The sequence below is a fragment of the Phoca vitulina genome, unplaced genomic scaffold (assembly GCF_004348235.1).
Source record: "Phoca vitulina isolate PV1807 unplaced genomic scaffold, GSC_HSeal_1.0 scaffold10, whole genome shotgun sequence".
NCBI classification, from domain to species: Eukaryota; Metazoa; Chordata; class Mammalia; order Carnivora; family Phocidae; genus Phoca; species Phoca vitulina.
This window is the reverse complement of record NW_022589713.1, coordinates 26,179,142-26,202,445: the sequence shown is the minus strand read 5'-3', so window position 1 is coordinate 26,202,445 and position 23,304 is coordinate 26,179,142. Positions and strand designations below refer to the sequence as shown.

The window sequence follows — 23,304 nt, the reverse complement described above, 5'->3', positions numbered from 1 at the left end:
GGCTTCGGCCTTCCTGGGCCGCCCTGCCCTCCCTGCCCTGCCTTTCCCCACTACTGCTTGTGCCTGCTGCTGGCCTTCAGGTGGGGTGCTCCTTGGTTACCATGCAACCACGGCGGCAGGCTCAGTGACTTTCTCCCTGCAGGCGGAAAGAGGGATTGGGGGAGTTGGGAGTCGTGTGTATGTGGGGGTGCAGATTGAGATGGGAGATGGCCAACGTGGCCTGATAGGGGTGAAGCAGGGGACAGTGACAGGTGCACCGCCTCCTCCTGGGTCTTCACTGGCAAGATTGCCAAGTGCTTGGAGCTTCCTGAGTGTTTAATTTCAGACAGACTTGGCTTCTTTCTGCAGACTAGGGGCTGAGATAGACGAGGGCCTGTGTGCAGCCGGTGTGGATCCTGCTAATTGTGGGGACTCTTCCTGTTCTGTAGCCACGAATCACAGCTTTTTATGAATTGGTCTATTTAAAATGCTTTCACGCCACTCCTTAAAGAGGAGCCCTGTGTCACATCCGATCATAATGCAACAGTTCACCACCAATAGGCGGCTTCATCAGTCCCATAAACTTGAGCTTTTGAGTTTTCAGGAAGGTCATGCCAGCAAATCCTTATTAATGCTTAAGATTTAAGACACGACTAAAGAGTTACTGCTGTTTCCCTAAGTGTCCAAGTATGGGATGGTTTTTGTGTACTTCATTTCAAAATTGTGAAATCTTTGGTGTTTGAAGCAGAGGGAGAGGGTTTCTTAGCCCTGTGGGCTTGGCTGAGAAGTCACTTCAGCGAGCACGTCACCTCACATCAGCTGAGATCCGTTTCGTCGTACTTCCCTTCTGTGACACGGTTTTAATTCTGTTGTTTAAAAGTATCTCAGGCATCGAAGCCTTTGCTAAGATATATATATTCTTAAAAAGGTAAAAGCATAATTGATAAATAACATTTGGAATGTTTCATATTTATATTTATATTTATATATTTAACTCCCTAATTAAGGAGGAGACTAGTAAGCTGTTGTAATTATTTCAAAGGAGAATTAAAACAGAATCAGGGATGCGGACATGAATTTGCAAGCATGCAGAATCGGTCAGTATTTACAGGGCGATCACTCACGGAACCCCTCTCCACTGGGGTGCAATTCGTCGTCACTTCCAGGATAAGAGTCATCTGTAATGCTGCCTGGGTTCTAACATGTACAGGGTTGTAAAACGGCTCCAAGACAGTGAGAGCCCAAGGTGACCAGGAAGGGCACACTAGCCAGGACACCCAGCAGGTTTTGATGCTCATTTGAGTCTTTCACCATTTTCCCAGACACTTAAAAAAAAAAAAAAAATCCTTCTTACAAGTAAGTGCATAAATAAGCTCTCTCAGGGCCGACTGGCTCTTGACTGGAGGGGAAGGGAGGGCATCAGCTGCCCCAAGCTAAAGGCATGGTGGTGCCTCCTGCTGGCGTCTGAGGGAGTGACCCCTGAGCTGGGGACCCTCTGGGCTCCTCCCCGGTGCTAGCCCGGCCTCGCCCCTGCCTCTCCAGTTCATCTGGTAACACGAGTGTGAGCTGTCACTAGAAGACGGGAAAGAACTGGCGAGTTGGTTACGTGGCCAAAACCGTCGTTTGTTTCCTTCCTCCTCTCTCCTCAAGGCAGGCCTTGTTCTGCTACTTTCTTTACGTGAGGGACGAAAGGACCGTGATCTCCATGTGTCAGGGAATGCGCCTTTCAGCTGCCCCATCGACGGCCCCTGATTGTTGGTTATAAACTCATTTTTATTGAAATGTGCCCACCAGAATTTCCTGCCAGAACGCTGATGGGCGTCCTGGTCACGCATGTTTGTGAACCTCAGAATCTGATCCAAATGACTTTATATTCATGTGTTTAAATGGAAAGTTTGCCCTTCTGGATCCTGGATTCTTTTGTGCCCCCCTGGCTAATGCAGGGTATTTGGGAAAAGGCCAACAAGCTGACGTGGGGATTGCCTTGCCCTTCCGACGCGGTCAGGCCTGGTTGTGCTAACTAGGTCTCCCCATTCCTCGATGTCCCTGCTGGTGCTGTTGGCCCATTTGTGTACCCATCAGCCCCTGCGCCAAGGCAGGAGCCAAGGAGCCCACAGTGGCTACTTCGTGCCAGGAGCCCTGAGCAGAAGAAAGTGGACATCGATTGGAATCAGAGAATGTTTCACTTTTCTCTGATTTTTGCTTTTCCTTGTTTTCCTTCCCAGGCATTGCCATGGGAGGCTTGGCGGTTTCCTCTCACCTGACCAGACTTTTCCGAAACAGCTTAACAGAGAAAAGCGCTCCTCTTCTAGTTGGAATTTAGTCTAATCTTAGTCCGTCCACTGATTTTCTCAGAGTATTTTTTTTTTTTAAGATTTTATTTATTTGTTTGACAGAGACACAGCGAGAGAGGGAACACAAGCAGGGGGAGTGGGAGAGGGAGAAGCAGGCTTCCCGCAGAGCAGGGAGCCCGATGCGGGGCTCAATTCCAGGACCCTGGGATCATGACCTGAGCCGAAGGCAGACGCTTAACCAACTGAGCCACCCAGGCGCCCCACAAAGAGTATTTTTAAAAGTGATATAAGAAATACCCCAGGGCGCCTGGGTGGCTCAGTTGGTTAAGCGACTGCCCTCGGCTCGGGTCATGATCCTGGAGTCCCACGATCGAGTCCCGCATCGGGCTCCCTGCTCAGCGAGAGTCTGCTTCTCCCTCTTACTCTGCCCTGTCTTGTGCTCTCTCTCATTCTTTCTCTCAAATAAATAAATAATCTTAAAAAAAAAAAAAAGAAAGAAAGAAATACCCCAGCAAGGGACTGTCTGGCCAGGCTGACGTCTGCTGTCGTTTGTAGGTCATGGAGGCAGAGCAGACCAAGACGAGGAGCGAGCTGGTGCACAAGGAGACAGCGGCCGGGTACACCGCGGCCATGGGCCGCATGAGACAGCTGGAGAAGAAACTCAAGAGAGCCATCAGCAAGTCCAAGTGAGTCTGGGCGTGTGGGCCCCCGGTGCCGTGTGTGATGGTCCCCCTCTGGGGCATCTGCTCCAGCCCTTATGTGCCATGTGCTCAGGGACCCGCCTCCTCAGAGCCCCCCACGTTGTGTATAACCCCCAGACGCAGGAAGGGTGGCTCCAGCTGTGCCCGACCTGGGAGACACAGAAAAAGGAATCTGAAAAGCACACCATCAGCTTGGCTCATTGGCTGGGGCCTGGGGCTGGGCTTTGGGAAACTCTGTGCCCTTGGCCCTGTGGTGGACAGGATGGACGAGCCGCGTCCTTCAGCTTAGCTGTCAGCATAACGGGGATGAGCTGTGTGCACAGTACACATTCTCTGTGGATCAAGAGCCGATGAAATGGTGCAAGACTGGTTTTAATGGAGGTTTTTGCAAGCTTTTCTCACGACTGCTATATATTTTTACACAGTAATGATCTTGGGGACAAGCCCCCTGCTTCATTCACGGTTGCTGGGCCTCTCCGAGCTTTCGAAGAGCTTCTCACAGGAGTGAACAGCTCAAGAATGAAGCACTGGTCTATTCTTAATGCTTGACACCAAAGTTCCTAAAAAGAGCCAGGGGCTTTTGACTGACCCAGAACGTGGGGGCCAGTACAATGTTGGCATTTGTCCTCTCTCTTGCCCATGACCTGGCTGGGTCTGCAGACTGATACCTGTGGGCCTGGACAGAATCCAAGAGGACCAGTCTGAACCCCCAACCTTTCGGAGAGGGAGGAATGGTGCTTTGCCTTTCCCCAGGTGACCCCAGCAGAGGAGGGTGTCTGGAGGCAGCCCCTTCTCCAGCCTCCTCTGTTCTTCATTCTTGAGGGAGCCGATCTCCTCCTTGGGAGAAGGGGATCCGGGCTGCCTTGGCTGCTGGCCTTGAACAGCCTTCTAGAGAGGAAAGTGACCCAGGGTACAAGGACCCCGGCATAAGTGTTCACGTGTGTGGGTTCTACAGACCTTGAGATGGGCCGCCCTTGGTCACCTCAGCTCTGACTGGCACCGGTATCCATCAGGCTCCAGAGCTGCGAGTACCCTCGTCATCTCATGGCCTTGTCAGACTTTACTGCCTCCTGGACGGATGGCCTGCCAGCCGTAGCTCGTGCCCCTGGTACGCCCTGTGGTGTCCATTGGGGTCATTGTATTTGATCACCCTTACCGTTCTTCCTTGTGTCTTCCACAGGCCTTATTTTGAACTCAAGGCCAAGTACTACGTGCAGCTTGAGGTACGTGTGGCCTTCTGTGGCTTTGCTGTTGGTGGGATTTTTCTGCAAAGTCCCACTTTATGTGGTAGTGGGCTTGCACATGGCATATCTGCTACAAGAGGAGAATGGAGAGAGAAACACATTCTTTGAGTTTTCAGGCCTCAAAATGGTCTTGGTTAGGTCTTCAGTGGTCTCTGCAGTGTTCAGTCTGCCGTTCAGCCCCTTTACTGTACTGGGGCAGTGGTTCTCGGGGGTTCCTAAGACCAGCATCAGCATCGCCTAGGAAGTGCAGATTCCCAAGCCCCCTCCCCTCCACCCCAGATCTACTGAATTAGAAACTGCAGGTGTGAGCCCAGCCATCTGTTTTCAAGAGGCCTCCAGGGGATTCTGATGCACGGTCAAGTTTGAGAACCACAGTACAAGAGACCAAATGGCTAGAAAGTGGGACTTGTTTGTGAGTTTGACACCCATTCTTGTTTCTCTGATGGGGTTTGTTCTGCCGGTGGTAGTTTCTGGTTGTTAGCTTGAGTTTGTCACCTGGATGGGAGTTGGGGCTGGTGGGGGCTGCTTTTTTTATCTGGTGTGTGGATAGCTGGATAAGAGAAATCAGGCCATCAGTCGTGTCTCGGGGAAGTCTTTGGAGTGGAGTGATGGGCAGAAACTGTGCTTGGACTTGTCATTCAAAAGCCTTGCAAGGCCAGTAGGGGTTACCTCCACTTACTGGGCCTCTTGTTCTCCTGACCAGCAACTGAAGAAGACCGTGGATGACCTGCAGGCCAAACTGGCCCTGGCGAAAGGCGAGTACAAGACGGCCCTGAAGAACCTGGAGATGATCTCGGACGAGATCCACGAGCGGCGGCGCTCCAGCGCCATGGGGCCTCGGGGCTGCGGCGTGGGGGCTGAGGGCAGCGGCACGTCTGTGGAGGACCTGTCAGGGAGCAAGCCTGAGCCAGATGCCGTTTCTGGTGAGTTCTGGGGGTTGGTGTGCAAGTGGGAGATGACACAGCTTGTGTGCTCTGCTTCCAGGGCTGTCTCACCATCATGGAAGGGTCTCAGAGTTGGGCAGGCCGGATAGGTGGCTATTTCTCATGGCTTCCCACATTTTGTGGAACACTGTATTCATCAAGGTGCTACTTGAGTGTTCCTCAGAGTCAGGAATCTGTGGTGGATGAGTTTGGAAAATGTTACACTTCCATCCTGGCATTCAGAGTACATATGAGAACATTCAGGGCTCTGAGAAGTACTGCAGGAAGGGAGAGTTGCCTAAGAATAGGGACTGTGCACACAGATTTGATTCAAATCCTGGCTCCCCCATAGTACATGATGTGGGCAAGGGCTCAACTCTGTTTCTTCACCTGTAAAGTGGGGAGTATGAGCACCTAATATCCACTGTGTAGAGGGGAGGTTGGGATTAAATGAAATAATGGCAGGCACCCAGAAGGTCTGAAAATGGTGGCTCTCTCTGGTATCTAACTGTGGAGACCTTTTTTCCCAGGGCCACCCCTTGGGAAACGGATATGTTTGCTGTGCCCCGCCCCCGGCCTTTATCATTTTATTTTTTTCATCATGATAAGTATACTCTTTAATTCCCATCCCCTATCTCCTCCATCCCGCCCACTCCCCTCCCCTCTAGTAACCATCAGTTCTCTGTAGTTAAGTCTGTTTCTTGGTTTTTTTTTTTTTTTTTCCTTTGCTCATTTGTTTCTTAAATTCCACATGAGTGAAATCACATGGTATTTGTCTTTCTCTGATTTATTTTGCTTAGCATAATACTCTCTAGCTCCATCCACATCATTGCCAATGGCAAGATTTCATTCTTTTTGATGGCTGGATAATATTCCATCATTTATATAATATCTCACATCATCTTTATCCATTCATCCATTGGTGGACACTTGGGCTGCTTCCGTATCTTGGCTGTTGTAAATAATGCTGCTATAAACATAGGGGTGCATATATCCCTTTGAATTAGTGTTTTTGTGTTTTGGGAGATAATTATATACCCAGTAGTACGATTCTTGGATCGTAGGGTAGTTCTATTTTTAACTTTTTGAGGAACCTCCATACTGTTTTCCACAGTGGCTGCACCAGTTTGCATTCCCACCAACAGTGCACAAGTGCTCCTTTTTCTCCACGTCCTTGGCAACACTTGTTTTTTGTGTTTTTGATTTTAGCCACTCTGACAGGTGTGAGATGATATCTCATTGCGGTTTTCATTTGTATTTCCCTGATGATGAGTGACGTTGAGCATCTTTTCATGTGTCTGTTGGCCATCTGTTAATGTCTTTGGAGAAATGTCTTTGCATGTCTTTGACCCATTTTTAATTGGACTATTTTTGTGTTGACTTGTATAAATTCTTCATATATTTTTGATACTAACCCTTAATTGGATATTTCATTTGCAAATATCTTCTCCCATTCTGTAGGTTGCCTTTTAGTTTTGTTGATTTGTTTCCTTCACTGGGCAGAAGCTTATTTTGATGTAGTCCCAATAGTTTATTGCTTTGGTTTTCTTTGCCTCAGGAGACCTATCTTGAAAAATGCTGCTATAATTGATGTCAGAGAATTACTGCCTGTGCTCTCATCTAGGATTTTTACGGTTTCAGGTCTCACATTTAGGTCTTTAATCCATTTTGAGTTTTTCTTTGTGTATGGTGAAAGAAAATGGTCCAGTTTTCCCTTTAGGTTAATCAAAACCTTTCCAGCACTGTCTTTGCACACTTCCTTTATTCCCTTTTCTGTGGAATAATCCCTGTTGGTGCTCTCCCAAGGTCCTTCCTCCAGGGTTTTGAAATTCACTCAACAAATGTTTAAATGCCAGGCCCAAAGTAAAGGAAAGGAAACTAAAATTTGATTGTCAGTAATGTGTGAGGTACTCTAATATCCATCCTCTCATATGGAGAGGAACATGAAGCTCAGAGAGGTTAAGTACCCTGACCAAGGCTACACAGAAAGTAGTGGAGACAGGATCTGAATTCAGATATGAGCCCATTTCCTGTCTTCAACATTACAGTACTTTTCACTTATGGTAGTCCTCTAGGGGACGCTACCAAGGCTGTTGTAAAGATGAGGGAGGAGGGAAGGAGAGTAGAATAGGGAAGGTCTAATAAGCAGTCTTGTGTGCAGGCTGAGCGGGGGGAATAGTTAAAGTGGCTTTCAAACCACAAGAATGACCTGTCCTCTGGGCCTTGGTTATTCTGATCCACAAGCTAAGAGTACTGTAAAGGAATTTTGTCCTTTTGCAGCAAATGGCGTGTCTTTTATGTGATCGAAAGTTACCTGGAGATCACAGAATGCCAACAGACACTGCACACAGGACTGTTTCTTCTAGCAGCTCCTGCTTCTACTGCATGGAAGCAGCTGTACATCTGCCTGGCTTTGTTCCGTGTGCATCACAAAGGGCCACTCTCTTCCTTTGTACGAGTGGATCTGCCCGGGGGCCTGGGGTGCAGAAAAGCCCTGACCTGGGGCGGATTCATCCTCCACCTTTAGGTAGTCGACACTGCCTTCTGGGGCAGGAGTTAGAAAATTGAAAGGACACTGAATATCCATGGGACCCACTGCTTCCCTTCAGGTTGCTGGCCAGTCTGGCCATGCAGACTTGGGAGGGTCAGAGTCCTTGTATGGGGTGCACACGGTGGCAAGGAGTCTGCAGTCCCCAGGCCGTGTCCGGCTGCTGGCCAGCAGCGCACACTTCTGGAGGGGCCTAAGGGACGGGGGGCTGCTCCCCGTCAGAACCTCTGACCGGCGTTCTCTCTCCTCCTAGTGGCCTCCGAGGCCTTTGAAGACGACAACTGCAGCAACTTCGTGTCTGAAGACGACTCGGAAACCCAGTCGGTGTCCAGCTTTAGTTCGGGGCCAACGAGCCCGTCCGAGATGCCTGACCAGTTCCCTGCAGCTGTGAGGCCTGGCAGCCTGGACCTGCCCAGCCCCGTGTCTCTGTCGGAGTTTGGGCTGATGTTCCCGGTACTGGGCCCTCGCAGTGAATGCAGCGGAGCCTCCTCCCCCGAATGTGAGGTAGAACGAGGTGAGTTCCAGCCCTCTCACCAGTAGTGCCCGGGCCAGATGACTCACGGCACATCCGACATACGGCCGGAGCTCTGCGCCGTTCTAGACCTTCGCCGGGTCTCGGCACCCCCGGGGCTGCGTCACTGGGCCTCTGTGCACGTGCAGTCAGTGTTGATCACGGAGACGCCGGCTGCTGTGCACGGGGCTCCTGGCTCCGCTCCCGAACGCATCTTCAAAGGGCAGCTTGGCTTCTGGGTCTTTCATCACCAGCAGCCCTCTCGACAAGCCCGTGCTGGAGAGGCTGGCTTCCCGGCTGTGAGGGCAGGAGCAGTCCTCTCTACAGATGAGGAATACATAAAAGGCCTCGGGCAGTAAAAGCAGTGTCCTCACGTGCTGGAGCAGGCTCTGTGACAGGCACGGTCGGGCACCACGGGGAGCTTCTGGAGGCCTGCGTTGGCTTGGGGGCCCAGGGACTCACTTAATGATCTTTACGTTTCTCTAGGAGACAGGGCAGAAGGGGCAGAGAATAAAACGAGTGACAAAGCCAACAACAACCGAGGCCTCGGCAGCGGCGGCGGCAAGAGCCAGAGTAGCACCGCCCGCGAGGGCCAGGCCCTGGAGAACAGGATGAAGCAGCTCTCCCTGCAGTGCTCAAAGGGAAGAGACGGGGTTATTGCTGACATCCAGATGGTGCAGATTGGCTGATCCCTGCTCAGCCCTGGCCCGAGTGCAGAGCAGTATTTATACACGAAGCTGTATGGAGAACATTGTGCCAATAATCATTTACTATATGCCAAATCTTACGCGTTTACTCTAAACTGCACTAATGACGTTGTGACCTTGAGGGCTGAAGAGCTTTCTTCTGGGAAAGAGCTCATGGGCTGGTTTGTTTTTCAGAGCAGAGGCGTTGTTGGAGTGGACTGTGACCAGGGTCACAGCCTTTGTGGAATATTCCCCATAACAGTGTTATGGAAGCAATAACTAGTTCCTGTCAAAGAACCCGAGCCAGGAAAGGGTCTGGGAAGCTGAGCCAAACGGGGGTCAACAGCTCGCTTCTCTTTCCCTTCTCTTAACCTCAATTTGGGAAAACGGAGATGGTGTCTCCTTTATAGCCCAGGGGATCGACATGAAAAAACACAAGAACAAACTCAAATATTCGGAACACACCTATTTGACCCAGCGAAGGCTTTATAAAAAAAAAAAAAATCCAAGAACACAGTTCATTTTCATCACCTCTGGTATTCAGAAGGGGCTTTTTAAAAAAGCCTGTATGCTGGGATACCCATTAGAACCATTTTCTATAAAGGTTGCCATGAACTGCACTTTTTGGGGTGGGAAAGGTGAATGCCAACGTGGGGCTGGGAGGGATGGAGGGTAGCAGGGACATACCATAGAAGGTGGATTTATGGCTGTGGGGGAGCAGAGTCTGTAGCATAAACCTTATCCCACCAGCCACGGGATTTAAGAATTAAAAGAAGTGCATGTGAAGAATGGTTGCCATTGTTATATCTAGATTGACAAGGTGTCAATTTCTCTGTAGGTTGTGACTTTAAAAATAAATTATTTAAGGGTTATGCTGCATTAGTATTTCTTAGAGGGAATTGTTCCTTAAAGCTAGGAAAGGGAGTAGGCATGTGTTGGCACAGGCTGTTAAATAGAAGCAATGAAGTCTGTTATGCTAATAGTAGTACGTGTTAAGATTGCTTTTCTTTAACGTTTTCATGGTTACACATATTTAGAGCACCGTATTTTATTTGTCCTTTTTTGTTAAGAAAACTTAGCATTTCTAAAAGAAAAGCAACCCCATTTCAAATTGTTAATTCCGACACAGCTTGTATATTTTAGTCATTTGTAAATCTCTTCATACTGTAGTGTTTTCTCCTTTTTTAAGGACTGATACAGTATCCTAATTACAAGGTTATTTTGTACTTGTCTTAATTCCTTGAGTGTAATAAAAATGGCTTAAGAAAATGTTTACCTCTGTGTGTCTTCAAATAAGAAACCCTGATGTTGCCTAAATCTTCCATTCTAGGCAACCTTCTTGCCACAAGGAAGAGCATGGCATGCAGTGGTCATCTGTTCTAACTTCCAGTTAAGGTCCTGGATCCCAGTAATTTAAGCCCCAAATGACCAGACTTGAGTTAGAATTCTGCTGCCGCCAGTAACACTGAGCAGTAAGGAGACACAGCATGAGGAAAATGAAGACAAGGTGATTATGTCGGAGGAGTGTTTCCCAACCTCTGCTGCACCGGAATCTCTGGGGAAGCTTGCTTGAAGAATGCGGCTGTTCTCTGGTCCTAGAGCCCGAGATCATTTGGGGTACACTTGAGGTACTAAACTTTTAAAAGCTCCCCCAGGTGATTCTAATGTGCATCTAACTGACATTCAGACTGTTGTTTTCTATCTGTAGCACTGTATCTGGAGCTCTGTTGTAACAGAATTCAATCTTAAACTGTTCATACATAGGTCTCCATTGGGTTTTTGAGGGCAGGAATTAGGTCTTACTTGTTTGCATCCTGTACAGTATCTTTAATGTAAAAGGTTCCAATCATGTGTTTAAATTTTTCTTTAAAGGGCCACAGAAAATCCACCTAAAAGGGAAAGCACTAAATACCAAAGTGGGATGGCTATCCTGAATATGAAACAGATTTGCTGAAGCCTAATTGTCATGTAAATAATGAGTTCTTTTAGATGGAACATACTAGATGAAGCCCTTTAATAATCTCTCTAGGTTAAACTATGCAGTTTCCATAAGTATAAAGATTTTTATTTCAAATAAAGGTAGTAGAAATACAAAAGTTGTGGTAATTATAAAGTAGAGACAATGAAAAATTCCACCTTATTTCTGGACGTTTAAAATTCTGAGCATCATTCTGCTCTCATGGATTTCTATGTAAACTAGGAATTTATACATGGCAGTAGTCTCTTGGCAGTTTCTCCAAATACAACCCCAATTACATCTGAAAATTTAATATATGGTATTTTTTTTTCAATGTTACCAGAAGAGCAATTTTTAAAAGACTAAACAAACGAAACTCTAATGTCTTCAGTGTCTCAGATTACTACCTTCATTAAGCCTGATAAAAAATAAGAATTGCAATAGTGAATATATCTCAGTTCTCTTTACATGAGTTAATGGGAGACAGGTACCTAAGTTCAACAACCTTCATTGTTAACTAAGTTAAAATATTTCTTAAAGCTTTATTCTTTTATAACATCTGGGCAACAAACATTAAAAATCATAAATAACACAATTAAAATCTGCTATGGTGACATGATTCATTTGGTAATTAGCTGCCCAAGACGTACAGTAGTCACAACACAAGCAGGTTTAACTGACAACATGCTCTGCCAAAAGACAAATATAAATACTTGAGAATATTATACCAGCCTACTGCTGCACCCAGTGAGTGGATGAGTCATGTCCCCTATCTGGTCTCTATTCTCTTTCTTTTAGCAAAGGCTTTGGCCCCTCAATGCACACCAACTCCTTATACACACAAAACCGTGTAAATAGTACTTCTGACTGATTTAGGGTAATTCTGACTATATACACTTCTAAACACTCTGACTTGAGCACCAGATCCCACTGTAACCTTTTTAGAGATTTAATTCTGTTTAGTGTCCTGAGGATTTCTGTCCTCATTCGAAGAGCTGATGTCTGGTAAGTAGAGAATCCAGTAAATGCTGAAAGCTGCATCACTGAAGTTGTGTTGTCTTGATGGGGATAATACTATTGAAGTCCAAGAAAAAAGGTCCTTCTTGTTTAGGCAAAAAAGTACTAGGAATGATATTGTAGATCCCCGCAGGTATATTTTCTAATTCCAGGTAGCAAAACCCACACCTACACGCAGGAAAAATGAGAACAAAGTTTACAGAAAATGATGCCACAAAAAGTAAAGTATAAATTAGATGTAGTCAAAATGCTAACATTACCTATAGTCACCGCTAGACTTCCTCTGAAAGCCATGGGGACCGGGATCTCCCACCGTGGACACTGTTACAACCTCAAATCCAACACTATATTGCCTAACAATAAAAAAAAAAATGAAAAAAACCAATTACCGTTGTTATTAAGTAGTCTCAAAAGTGCAGTCTCTAAAGTGCAGATATTCTATTAAATCAAGTATATTGCTTTCTAAAGCTTTAGGAGGAAACCACTCTGAAACACATGCATATACTATTTTTACTCTTAATTATATAAGATCTACCATTTATATTTTTAAATTGAAGCTATGAAGAAGATTTAGTACTACACTTACTTTAGAAGAAACTATTTTTACCACAGGCTCTCAGAGAATACTGTTACATTTAAATGATAAAATACTGTCTTTGCAAAATAAGTGGAAGGAGAGAGAAAGCCCTGAAATAAAATCTGAATTTACAGAAGTAATTAGCATATGGTAGACATGACATTCCAAATTAGTAGGGAAAGGATTATTTAGATGGTGATGAGGTGACAAATTTAGGAAAAAGAACTTACACTGTATTCACACCAAATATAAAAATACATTCCATATAGATATAAAAAGTAACCACAAAAGAACTAGAAAGAAATATGGTACAAATTTGATACTGGGGTGAGATTTCCTGCCCATAGCAAAATAAACCTGAAAAGACAGATTTGATTACTTTAAAATGAAAATTTTTCTCTATGTGGAAAAAAAAAAATTGATGATCTGGGAAAAATACTGCAAATATGTGATACAGATCCCTACCCTATTCATGCTTACAGTTAAGAAAACCATGACAATTCCATGAGAAAAATGGGCAAAAGACATGAACAGGCTAAGCAAAAGCTACACATTGTCAAACACTTTTACATCAAATACTTCAATCTACGAATTAAATACAAAAGACCAACTAGATACCTTATTTCATCTATCAAACTGTAGAAAACTAGCTTAACTGTATCTAAAGGATTTTTAGTTTTTGAAATAGTTTGTAAAGAGGCAAAATTAAGTCTAGTTTTATTTAAAAGTACTATTATTGTTCTTAAGTTGAGAAATAGAACACCATGTACACAGAACATACAGCCTACATAACATGTAAAGTGAACACGTGGGTTGTCACTACCTAGATCAACACAGCACAGAAGTCCCTGTACGTGCCTTTCTTATTACAGTTCCCGTCCCCACAGAGCTAACATTTAACATTTTCTTGCCTTTCTTTAAAAAGTGTATTGACATACAATGTTAGTTTCAGATGTACAACCGTGATACGACAGTTCTCTCACCACAGTGAGTGCACCCACCGTACATTGCAACAATATTATTGACTATACTTTCTGTTGTACTTTTCATCCTTCTGACTTATTTTACAACTGGAAGTTTGTACCTCTTAATCCCCTTCACCTATTTCACCCACTTCCCAAACCCCTCCCCTACTTTCTTGCTTTTATATAGTCTGACAACCTAAGCATGCATCTTTAAATAATAGTTTCATTTTGCCTGCTCCTCACTTCATGTAAGTGGAATCACACAGTTGATGTTCTATTATGTATGGCTTCTGCTCAGCATTAAGACTTATCCATCATGTTCTGGGTAGCTGTAATTTACTTTCACTGTTATGCAGGACTCTATGACTGTTTTATAATCTTCAATGCCACTGATGAACACTTGGGTTGTTACAAAGGTTTGGCTCTTATAATGGTTTCTTAGCCATTGTGGATTGTTCCTCTTATGACATGCCTATCCAAGCTTTTATTTTTTGAATGGTGGACTCTTTTTTTTTTTTTTTATAACTAATGTACCATATTTACAAATCTTTCTATGTGCTTTGTGTCTTAAACTTTTCTTTATCCTGAAGTCATTAAGATATTTCTTTTATTAGTAACCCAACTGCAAAAGTTTTTTAGATTTGATGTGAGACAGTGGTCTAATTACCTTTTTGGCTCATGGATACTCAATTATTCCAGCACATTTATTCGACAGACTATCCTTTCCCCGCTCCTCTGCAATGCCATCTTTTTCATTAATCAAGTGCCTGTATATGCATAGGTCTGTTTCAAAACCCTATTCTGGGGGCGCCTGGGTGGCTCAGTCGTTAAGCGTCTGCCTTCAGCTCGGGTCATGATCCCAGGGTCCTGGGATCGAGCCCCGCATTGGGCTCCCTGCTCCGCGGGAAGCCTGCTTCTCCCTCTCCCACTCTCCCTGCTTGTGTTCCCTCTCTCGCTGTGTCTCTGTCAAATAAATAAATCTTTAAAAAAAAAAAAAAAACCCTATTGTTCCATTAATCTCATTTTTAATATGGTATTAACTTAAGAAAGTTACTTAATCACAAACCTTGGTCCTCTTAGCTCAATCAGTAATGGCCCGGTCTTTTCTATATGGAATTGGTAGATGGGGTTATTTTTGTGAGTTTCTTGGAAATTTCCACATCCTCCAGCACTCTGGCCACTCCACTTTCCATTAATCTTTAATAAAACAAAGTTTTTGTATTAACAAAACTTCCCATTCTCCAATTCTACTTTAAAGACTTTAAAAAGGGAATGGCGTCACCAAGGTGGCAACAGGTTCCTCCTGCTTTGCTCCCATTCACGAGGACAACTATAATAGCTATTCCAGAAGAGGATAGCACTGAGAAAATCCTAAACATGGGGATGAGGCAGAAGCACCCTCCTGCACCACAGAGTCCAAGACAGATTGCATTAGAAGGACAAGAAAAGCAGCTACATGTTGACCGCACTGTCTCCAGGCCAGCAAAGCACCATGTGCAGATGTCTCCCCTGAGGTTCTGATTCTTCCAGTGGACAACAAGCTTCCCCCAGGCATTGTGGCTTGCTTTGCAGAAGCCCCTACCTGATCTCGCACCATGAGGATTACAGGGGAATCTGTGACAGTGAAGAGGGTGGAGCTTGCAACAACCAGCACATGGACCTTGGCAGGCTGAATTCATACCTGCAGTGCCCAAGCAGTAATCCCAGGAACTTGGCAGGATACAGATCTGCCTGATTTGGATACTCAAATGAGTTTTCCCAGCCCTACAGCCTGGACTGCCCACACCCAGGCAAGGAGCTGAGTCACAGCCCCAACTGCTGTACAGAGTGCCTTCCAGCCCCATCTGACCAGAAGGGCTGGTGACAACTACTAGATGCTGTGCATTCCAGTGGCACTTTAGCCAAGAGGCAAGGAGAACCAATAGTTTACAGAGCAAAGCCAGTGGCCCTGTTTGGTTACAGAACTTGGGGTGTAGGTGGGCTTGTGTCAAGACAACAAAGAGATGCGTCTCCTGCTGAGCCCAGGCAGGGAATCTGATTTGTAGGCCTGCTCATCACTGAATACCAGCCTTCAGCCTCTCTGACCAGGGAACCGAACCAGAGCACATGGGAAGCTGCATAACCTAACAGGCCTTTTATAGTGGCGCTTGAACAAAAAGCACAGCTTGTGGGTTTGCCCTGTCTGCAGAGCAAAACTGGTGGCCTCACCTGACTAGAGAATTCAGTGCAGGTCCCCACACAAGAGTTGCACAATCCCTGGGTCCTATCCTGTTGCCCTACCAAAGCAGGGAAACTAATTCATAGCCCCATCTACTACTGATCATACCATGTAGTAAGTCTGACCAGAGAATCTAAGCAACTGTGGAGCCTGTTCCACAGCCTCATTTGGGTAAGACCAAGCCAGCAGTCCTACCCAACTGTTCTCAGCTCATGGCACAACCACCATCTCCATCCTCAGAGTTCTAACAGTTGCCTTGCCCAAAAACAGACCATCATGGCAGGCCCCGTCTGCCCAAGGACACCCAGCAGACACACCCAGAAACCCGAACTAAGCTAACTGGTGGAAAACTGGCCCTGCCACAGCAAAGCTGGAAAGTGAGCCTAATCACTCAAATGTGCAGATTTACAAACCTAAAAACTAAGGATCACAAAAAATCAGGTAAATAGGACATCATCAAACAAACAAAATAACCAAAAAACGAATTAACACTCCAATAACCCTACAAAAATGGAGATCTATGAACTGTCAGGCAAAGAATGCAGAACAATCCTTAAGCAAGCTTAATGAACTATATGAAAACACAGACATCCCCAGGGATGCAAGGATGGTTCAACATATGCTAATCAGTCCAATGTGATATGTCACAAGAGACAGAATGAAAGAATCTTACAATCATCTTAACACAGAAAAAGCATCTGACAAAATTCAACATCCATTCATGATGGAAACTCTTCCCTAAGAAATGAGGAATAGAAGGAACATATCTCAACATAATAAAGGCCACATATGACAAGCTTATAGTTAACCTCATACACAATGATGAAAGGTTGAAAGCGTCTTCCCTAAGATCAGGAACAAGACAAGGATGTCCACTCTCAGCACTCTTATTCAACATATTCTGGAAGTCCTAGCTAGTGCAATCAGACAAGAAAAAGAAAATGTATTGAACTGGAAAGGAAGAAATAAAATTGTCTCTATCTGCAGATGACATTTTATATATAGAAAAACCCTAAAGACTCAACCAAAAAACTGTTAGATCTGATAAAAAAAATTCAGTAAAGCTGCAGGATACAAAATTAACATACAGATATCAGTAGCATTTCTCTGTTAACAATGAATTTTCTGAAAAAGAAATCAATCCCATTTATAATAACATCAAAAACAGATACTTAGGAATAAATTTAAGGGGGTAAAAGAGCTGTCATCTGAAAACTATTACACACTAACCAAAGAAATTGAAAATAACACAATAAATGGAAAGATATCCTATGTTCATGGGCTGAGTTAATATTGTTAAAATGTCAATACACCAAAAGCCATCTATAAATTCAATCCCTATCAGGACTCCAATGACCTTTTTTTTTTTTTTAACACAAGAAGAAAAACTCTTAAAATTTACATGGACCCACAGAAGACCCTGAATAGCCAAAGAATTCTTGAGAAAGAACAAAGCAGGAGATAACACACTTCCTGATTTCAAGCTATAGTCCTCAAAACAAGACAGTACTGACAGTATAAAAACAACATAGAAGCCAACAGAATAAAGAGCCCAGAAATAAACCCAAGCATATATGGTCAATTAATATTTGACAAAGGAGCCAAGAATTCTCCCTCAAATCTTCCTCTACACATCTAGCCCACCCTGCAAAACCAGTCTCTAACTCTTTCAAGGTTCATCTACGGGGCGCCTGGGTGGCTCAATCAGTTAAGCTGCTTTCAGTTTGGGTCATTATCCCAGGGTCCTGGGATGGAGCCCCGTGGCAGGCTCCCTGCTCAGCAGGGAGTCTGCTTCTCTCTCTGCCCCTACCCCCCTCATGCTTGTGTGCTCTCTCTCTCTGAAATAATCTTTTAAAAAAATAAATAATAAAGGTTCACCTACATGATGAACACTTCCCTAATGACCAAAGTCTGCATAATCTTCTTTCTTTGAGTTTTATTTCTTCCCACAGAATCACTAAATGTTGTTCATTGAAGATCCTGTATTCCAACACAGACTGGAGACCACTTACATTTTCCTTGTATTACTGTCAAGTCCAGAATGTTATTTTGTAAAAAATTGTTAAATGTGAATAAAATGAGAAAAGGAGAAAAAACCAAGAAAATTCTAAGATTTCTCTGATTATTATGACCCAGAAAAAGAATTCTTACCTGTTTTGATAAGATGTACGGTGAAGGTATCTTTGAAAAAGTAAAGCTGCAGGCTGAATATACCTAGATTTAAAACAAAATATATTGTACTGATAAAGTTTATGCTTATAAAAACTCCAAAGTAACAAAATAATATACTGGAAGACTGAAAAGTTAGTTGGCATACATTAAAGTCATTATTCTGTACACAGGTTTAATGAACTGGGAATTGAGCAGCTAGGGATCTTGTTCTGGCTTTCTCTGCTACTGTGTGTGACTCAGGGCAATCTCCCTAGGCTTTGGTTTCTACGTCTGAAGAATAAAGGGGGTGGAAGCAGCCTCCCAATGTCCCTTTCATCACTAAAAATCTATTCAAATTGAGCTCCCTTACTGATAGGAAAAAAAAACCTATGCAGAACAAAATTACAATAACCTCCCCCCACCCCAACCAACCAACCAACCAACCAACTAACCTGCCCAGCTATAAGAGAGCAATACATTTACAGGCAATTGATTTCCTTTCACAGAGTTCAAAGTTGTGTTTTTTAAGTTAATTAAAGTATTACATAGGATAAAGGAGTTCTTAACTGCTTGTTCTGAAATACAATTTATTAGTTCAACATATCACATTACCTCAGGACTAAACTATTATTCTGAAAACTAAAACGTTCATTCAACATGTCATTCAAAATAAAAACATTACTTTTCAAAAGCATTACTTTCTGTGGGAAGCATCATAATACTGAATTAATATAAACATACACACAAAAATTTATAGAGAACAATTTCAGAAATTTTTTCCATAGCTAATCCCACTTATGAAGCAGAGCACATTATGTACTTTATATTATTGTGTTCTGTCACTGTATGTTGGTTTACTCACCCGGACAGTATAATGGATTGTATTCTGTTTTTCATACTGAGAAACCACTAATGTAAAGGTATGGGTCCCAGGTGTGGTCAGCTTTATCTTAGTCAAATAATGAGGGCTGTTAATTCGAATGCCATCAATGTATGGAGGCGGGTCACCTACAAATAAGTAGGTTTACAGAAAAGGATACTTTAGTTTCTGTAGTTTTTAAATTTAAGTTTTATAGGTCATGATAGGAAAAAAAATTAAATGGACGGACATCCTTCCCCCTTTGATTCTATCTTTAAAATATAATAGTACTAAAGAATTTCAATTTCAACTTAAAACTTTATAATTAAACAATTAAAAAATTTAAATAATTTCTAATAAGTAAATGCAATCTTTTGGAATACATTCAATGAGGTATAATTCCTATTAGCCCTATATGGAATTTTCTCCAATAGAGGATTTTAAAAAATCAAGATTGGCGCTTTTTTTTTATTTTGAGGAAATTTTTTAAGATACAAAGTAGTATATAAAAATGTATCTATATTCCCCACCCTTCAGAACTAAATTAACATTTCTGGGAGTCATACTATCTTCCTTATAAAACAAAGTCCCTTTTAAACACCACCCTTAGTCTTATTCTTTTCCACTCTGATGGATTCATGGGCATCTTTCCAGAATTTAACACACACACATCCCTAAAAATGAATGAATATTATTTCCGTGGGCATATATCTAAAAAAAGGACTGTATATGTCTTAAAATGCTTTCATTTTTCCCTCAACATGTTTTTAAGATTCACGTTCTATATAGATATGGTTTATTCCTTTTAAAACTGCCTGTATGATATTTCATATGAATATGACTTATTTATACCCACATTAGTTATTCAGATAATCTGACAGATTATTTCCAATATTTTGCTATTACAAACAATGCTACCTGATATATTATCTGATGTCTCATTGCAATCAAGGCCAATAAAATTATTTCATGCATGTCAATTACTACATGTCATTTAAAATCAATGCTATATCATTTAGCTTATTTAGGAACACCGAATACTTATATCTATTGAAAAAACTGAACATTTCAGTATCTCAAACAGGTAATAAGTCTCTAATGCTTAGAGTGGTGTGATCTAGTATGAAGAGAAAAAGGGCATATCTGTGATCTTGGACAAGATTTTTAAACTTTCTGTGCCTCCGTTTTACTCTCCTGTCAAATAGGGAATGATAGAAGAGTGTTTTTTAAATTCACCTCAGTGTTGTGATGAAAATAAAACTGTAAACCAGAACGTACTTTTTTTCTGAAAAGGCATTATCATTATATGTAAGAGGGAGCATCATTTAAAAAAAAAAATCCAAATAAAAAGTATAACAAAAATATTTTTGAAGTTCAAAAGCCATATAATCATCTTAATGCTAGGAATATATACTCATAATATTTGTGTTTTTTTGGTTGTATAGTGGCCAACTTATGAAAAATGGGAAATTTGGCTAATTTACCTTTAATCCTTGGAATACTACATGCCATGCCCATTCCGGAATATCAAGAGATACTGACCGATAGGAATCAGGGCCTGTTGTCTCCCCGTGCTCGCGCGCCACCCTCCCTGCCCCTCCCCCTGGTTTAAGGGGGATGAATACCATGTTTTCCTCTGATTAAATAAAACAAGACTTAACGAAACCACTTTCTTTGCACAGCCTTCTTGAAAGAACTGTCAATAACTGCTTCCTTACCTCCCAGTCTTTCCTCAATCCAATCCAACTGGGCTTCTAAGCCCACCTCTCCACCAACTCTGTTCTTGTTAAGGTCAACAATGACTGCAGGATACTAAATCCAACTGTTTCTTCTCTAACCTAATCTTACCTCTAAAATAGCAACAGATGCAGCTGCCCACTCTTTCCCTCATGAAACACTGTCTTCCCTTGGGTCGTGTAAATCTTACTCTATTTCCTCAGGTACTCTGTTCTAATTTTTCTGCAGTAACTTTCCTCTGCTCAACCTTAAGATGTCTGAATCCAAGGGTCAGTTTCCGGGTGTTCATCTCTGTACCTACAACTCTCTCCACCAGCAGTATATACAGTCCTATCTTCAAAAGGCATCTATATGCCCCTGATTCTTCAATTTGTATCTATAATCCTAACCACATCTCAGAGCTCTACCCAAAAACCCAATTGTTTCCTTGGTTTCTACACTTGGATATCTAATAGGTATTTTAAATAACTAACAAAACCAAAAATTAACTTTGTGCTTTTACTCCACAACAAAACTGCTCCCCCCGCCAACTGTTACCCATCTCATTAAATGTTAAGCAGCTTTTTATGAAGTAAGCCAAAAAGACAGAAATCATCCTTGATCCCTCTTTGCCCCCTACATCAACTCAGGTCCTGACAATCCTACTGAAACCCAAATGTGCCCACTCTTCCTCAACTCCACTCCACTCCTACTATGCTAAGTTCTTTCTCAAAATCACTGATTTGGTTCTCTTCCATATTTTGCCCCTGCCAATATAATTCTACAAAGAATGTTTTTTTTTTTTTAAAGATTTATTTATTTGAGAGAGAGAGAATGAGAGAGAGAGATAGAGAGAGAGAGAGAGAAAGCACATGAGGGGGTAGGGTCAGAGGGAGAAGCAGACCCCCTGCCGAGCAGGGAGCCCGATGCGGGACTCGATCCTGGGACTCCAGGATCATGACCTGAGCCGAAGGCAGTCGCTCAACCAACCAAGCCACCCAAGCGCCCCAAAGAATGGTCTTTAAAAAAAAATTTGTATCATGTCATTTTCCTGATCAAGGCTCTCTAAAGATTTCCTGTCACACTTAGAACAAAATCCAAACCCTGGGGTGGCTTACAGGACATCATGTAATCTGAGCCTGCATACCTTCTGACCTCTTGATACCATACCACCCCAGGCCTACTGGCCTTTTTTCTGTTTCTAAGAAATACTCTTTTTTCTCATTTTAGAGTCCTTGCACTTGTTGTTCCCTCTGCCTGTAATACTTTTCCCTCTATTTCTTTGCAGGACTGGTTCCTTTTTGTCATTCAGAGTTCCTCTTATCCCTTCTCAAAGAGGCCTTCCATGGCCACCCAACCAAAGCAACCCATCAGTCACAAACACATGACTTCACTTATTTCTTTACACACACATCACTACCTGGTATTTTTCTTATTTCTGTCTCTCCAACAAGAACATAAACTAACAGTTCCTATCGCTTAATATGTGATAAACTTTTTTTTTTTTTTTAATGTGAAAGCAAAGTGATTTCAATATAGTTTGTTAAATGCCTCAGGAGCCCTGCAGAGGGAAAGATTCACTTTGCCTGGCAGAAAGGTTATCACAGAGGAAATAACATATAAGCTGGATCTTAACCATGTTCATTACACAGAATAGGGTAAGAGGAGTAAGTGGGTAGAGGACAGGGAGGAGAGAAATACTTGGGAGAAGAAACTGTATGAAAAGAGGGGAAGCAAGGGCATGGTGTGTTCAGTAGTCAGTACCTCACTGAGGGTAATATGAAAAGCTGGGGCCTGAGATAAAAGGCAACAGGAAGGTTAAGGTCAGAATATCAAAAGTCTTACAAACCATGCCAGAGAGCTTAGAATTTATCCAGGAGTCCACAGAAAACCACAGAATTTTTGATGAGAGAAAAAGGATTTAAGTTTTAGAAATAAAATTCTGACAGCAATATGCAAGAATATAGGAATCCCAAATTCCTGAGGTCTCTAAATTAAAAACAAATCAAAACAACACAAAAGTAGCATAAATACTAGCACGTCTGTTCGAATGGTTTTTTATTAGTCTATCAGCATTACTTCTGCATATATCTACATAAAGCTTGTCATTTTAATCAGGCAAATAAAATTTTAATGTTTGTTTGAATGTATACTAAACATACCTGGGTAATAAACTTTTTTCCCATCAGTCTTGTATACAACCATTGTGATAAATTCTCGATTATTTGCAAAATCATCCTGAAAGTACAAAGAATCCAATGTAGTTAGGAAAATGGGCCCAAAATGCTCTTAAGCAGGGGAAAAAATGCTAATTTTAAGAGCATTTCAGCTACTTAGTACTATAAAAACCGCTTTTCTGAATTAAATTCATTTCAATGGATGACCACATTGTATAAAATAATATATTAAGTAAGACTCTGAGGCTATTAAGATTATGGTTATGCTTTACAGAATCAGGCCTAATGATTTAACATCTCCAAACCCCCTTCAGAGTATTTTAATGTTAATATTTCTTAAGACCTAAAGCATACATAATCAAGCTCAAAACCCTCACTGACAAGCATAAATTCACATTTTTCTTCAAGATTTTAAGTATATAAATTTCCTTAGAGGAAAATACTCATTTATGTAATACAAAACTATCTTCAAGCCACCTGCATAAATGAAACAGGCTGGTGACCAACTTACATATCTTCTTCACAATGGTCTAACTATTTTTTAAAGTTTCTGTATGGGATATATAAGAGATCAGTACCTTGTCTGTTATGTGTCTACTAAGCAAAACCCAAACTGCAGCGCCCCCTTGTGGACACTGCACCTCCAGTTTGTACTGGGGGTTGTTGGCCAGGCTATAGGCATCTTTCACAGGTCCTTGCTTAGCATCCCAAGTACTAAAAGATAAAAGTCAACAAAGAAAGCAATAATTAAGTTTCTCATTGAGCTAAAATAGAAGACCAT

The 23,304-nt window shown here is 42.6% G+C and overlaps 2 protein-coding genes across 3 annotated transcripts in view; one reads left to right on the top strand and one right to left on the bottom strand.

Annotated features, from left to right (window-relative positions):
• Positions 1 to 9,395, top strand: part of SH3BP5 (SH3 domain binding protein 5) — a 71,036-nt gene extending 61,641 nt beyond the window's left edge. The window contains exons 5-9 of the mRNA XM_032408727.1: positions 2,829 to 2,959; positions 4,155 to 4,197; positions 4,922 to 5,141; positions 7,943 to 8,203; positions 8,687 to 9,395. Of these exons, the coding sequence (XP_032264618.1) occupies positions 2,829 to 2,959; positions 4,155 to 4,197; positions 4,922 to 5,141; positions 7,943 to 8,203; positions 8,687 to 8,889 (858 nt within the window). The 3' untranslated portion in view covers positions 8,890 to 9,395. The remainder of the gene's footprint in view (positions 1 to 2,828; positions 2,960 to 4,154; positions 4,198 to 4,921; positions 5,142 to 7,942; positions 8,204 to 8,686) is intronic.
• A 351-nt stretch (positions 9,396 to 9,746) lies between these two features.
• The window catches only part of CAPN7 (calpain 7), a 41,537-nt gene continuing 27,979 nt past the window's right edge, over positions 9,747 to 23,304 (bottom strand). Inside the window, exons 15-21 of one of the 2 annotated variants that reach the window (XM_032408725.1) lie at positions 23,102 to 23,237; positions 22,509 to 22,584; positions 18,634 to 18,779; positions 17,772 to 17,834; positions 14,469 to 14,599; positions 12,121 to 12,213; positions 9,747 to 12,028 (exon numbers count right to left, since the gene is read on the bottom strand). In XM_032408725.1, the coding sequence (XP_032264616.1) occupies positions 11,884 to 12,028; positions 12,121 to 12,213; positions 14,469 to 14,599; positions 17,772 to 17,834; positions 18,634 to 18,779; positions 22,509 to 22,584; positions 23,102 to 23,237 (790 nt within the window). In that variant the 3' untranslated portion in view covers positions 9,747 to 11,883. The remainder of the gene's footprint in view (positions 12,029 to 12,120; positions 12,214 to 14,468; positions 14,600 to 17,771; positions 17,835 to 18,633; positions 18,780 to 22,508; positions 22,585 to 23,101; positions 23,238 to 23,304) is intronic. The other variant, XM_032408726.1, reaches the window with a different exon arrangement.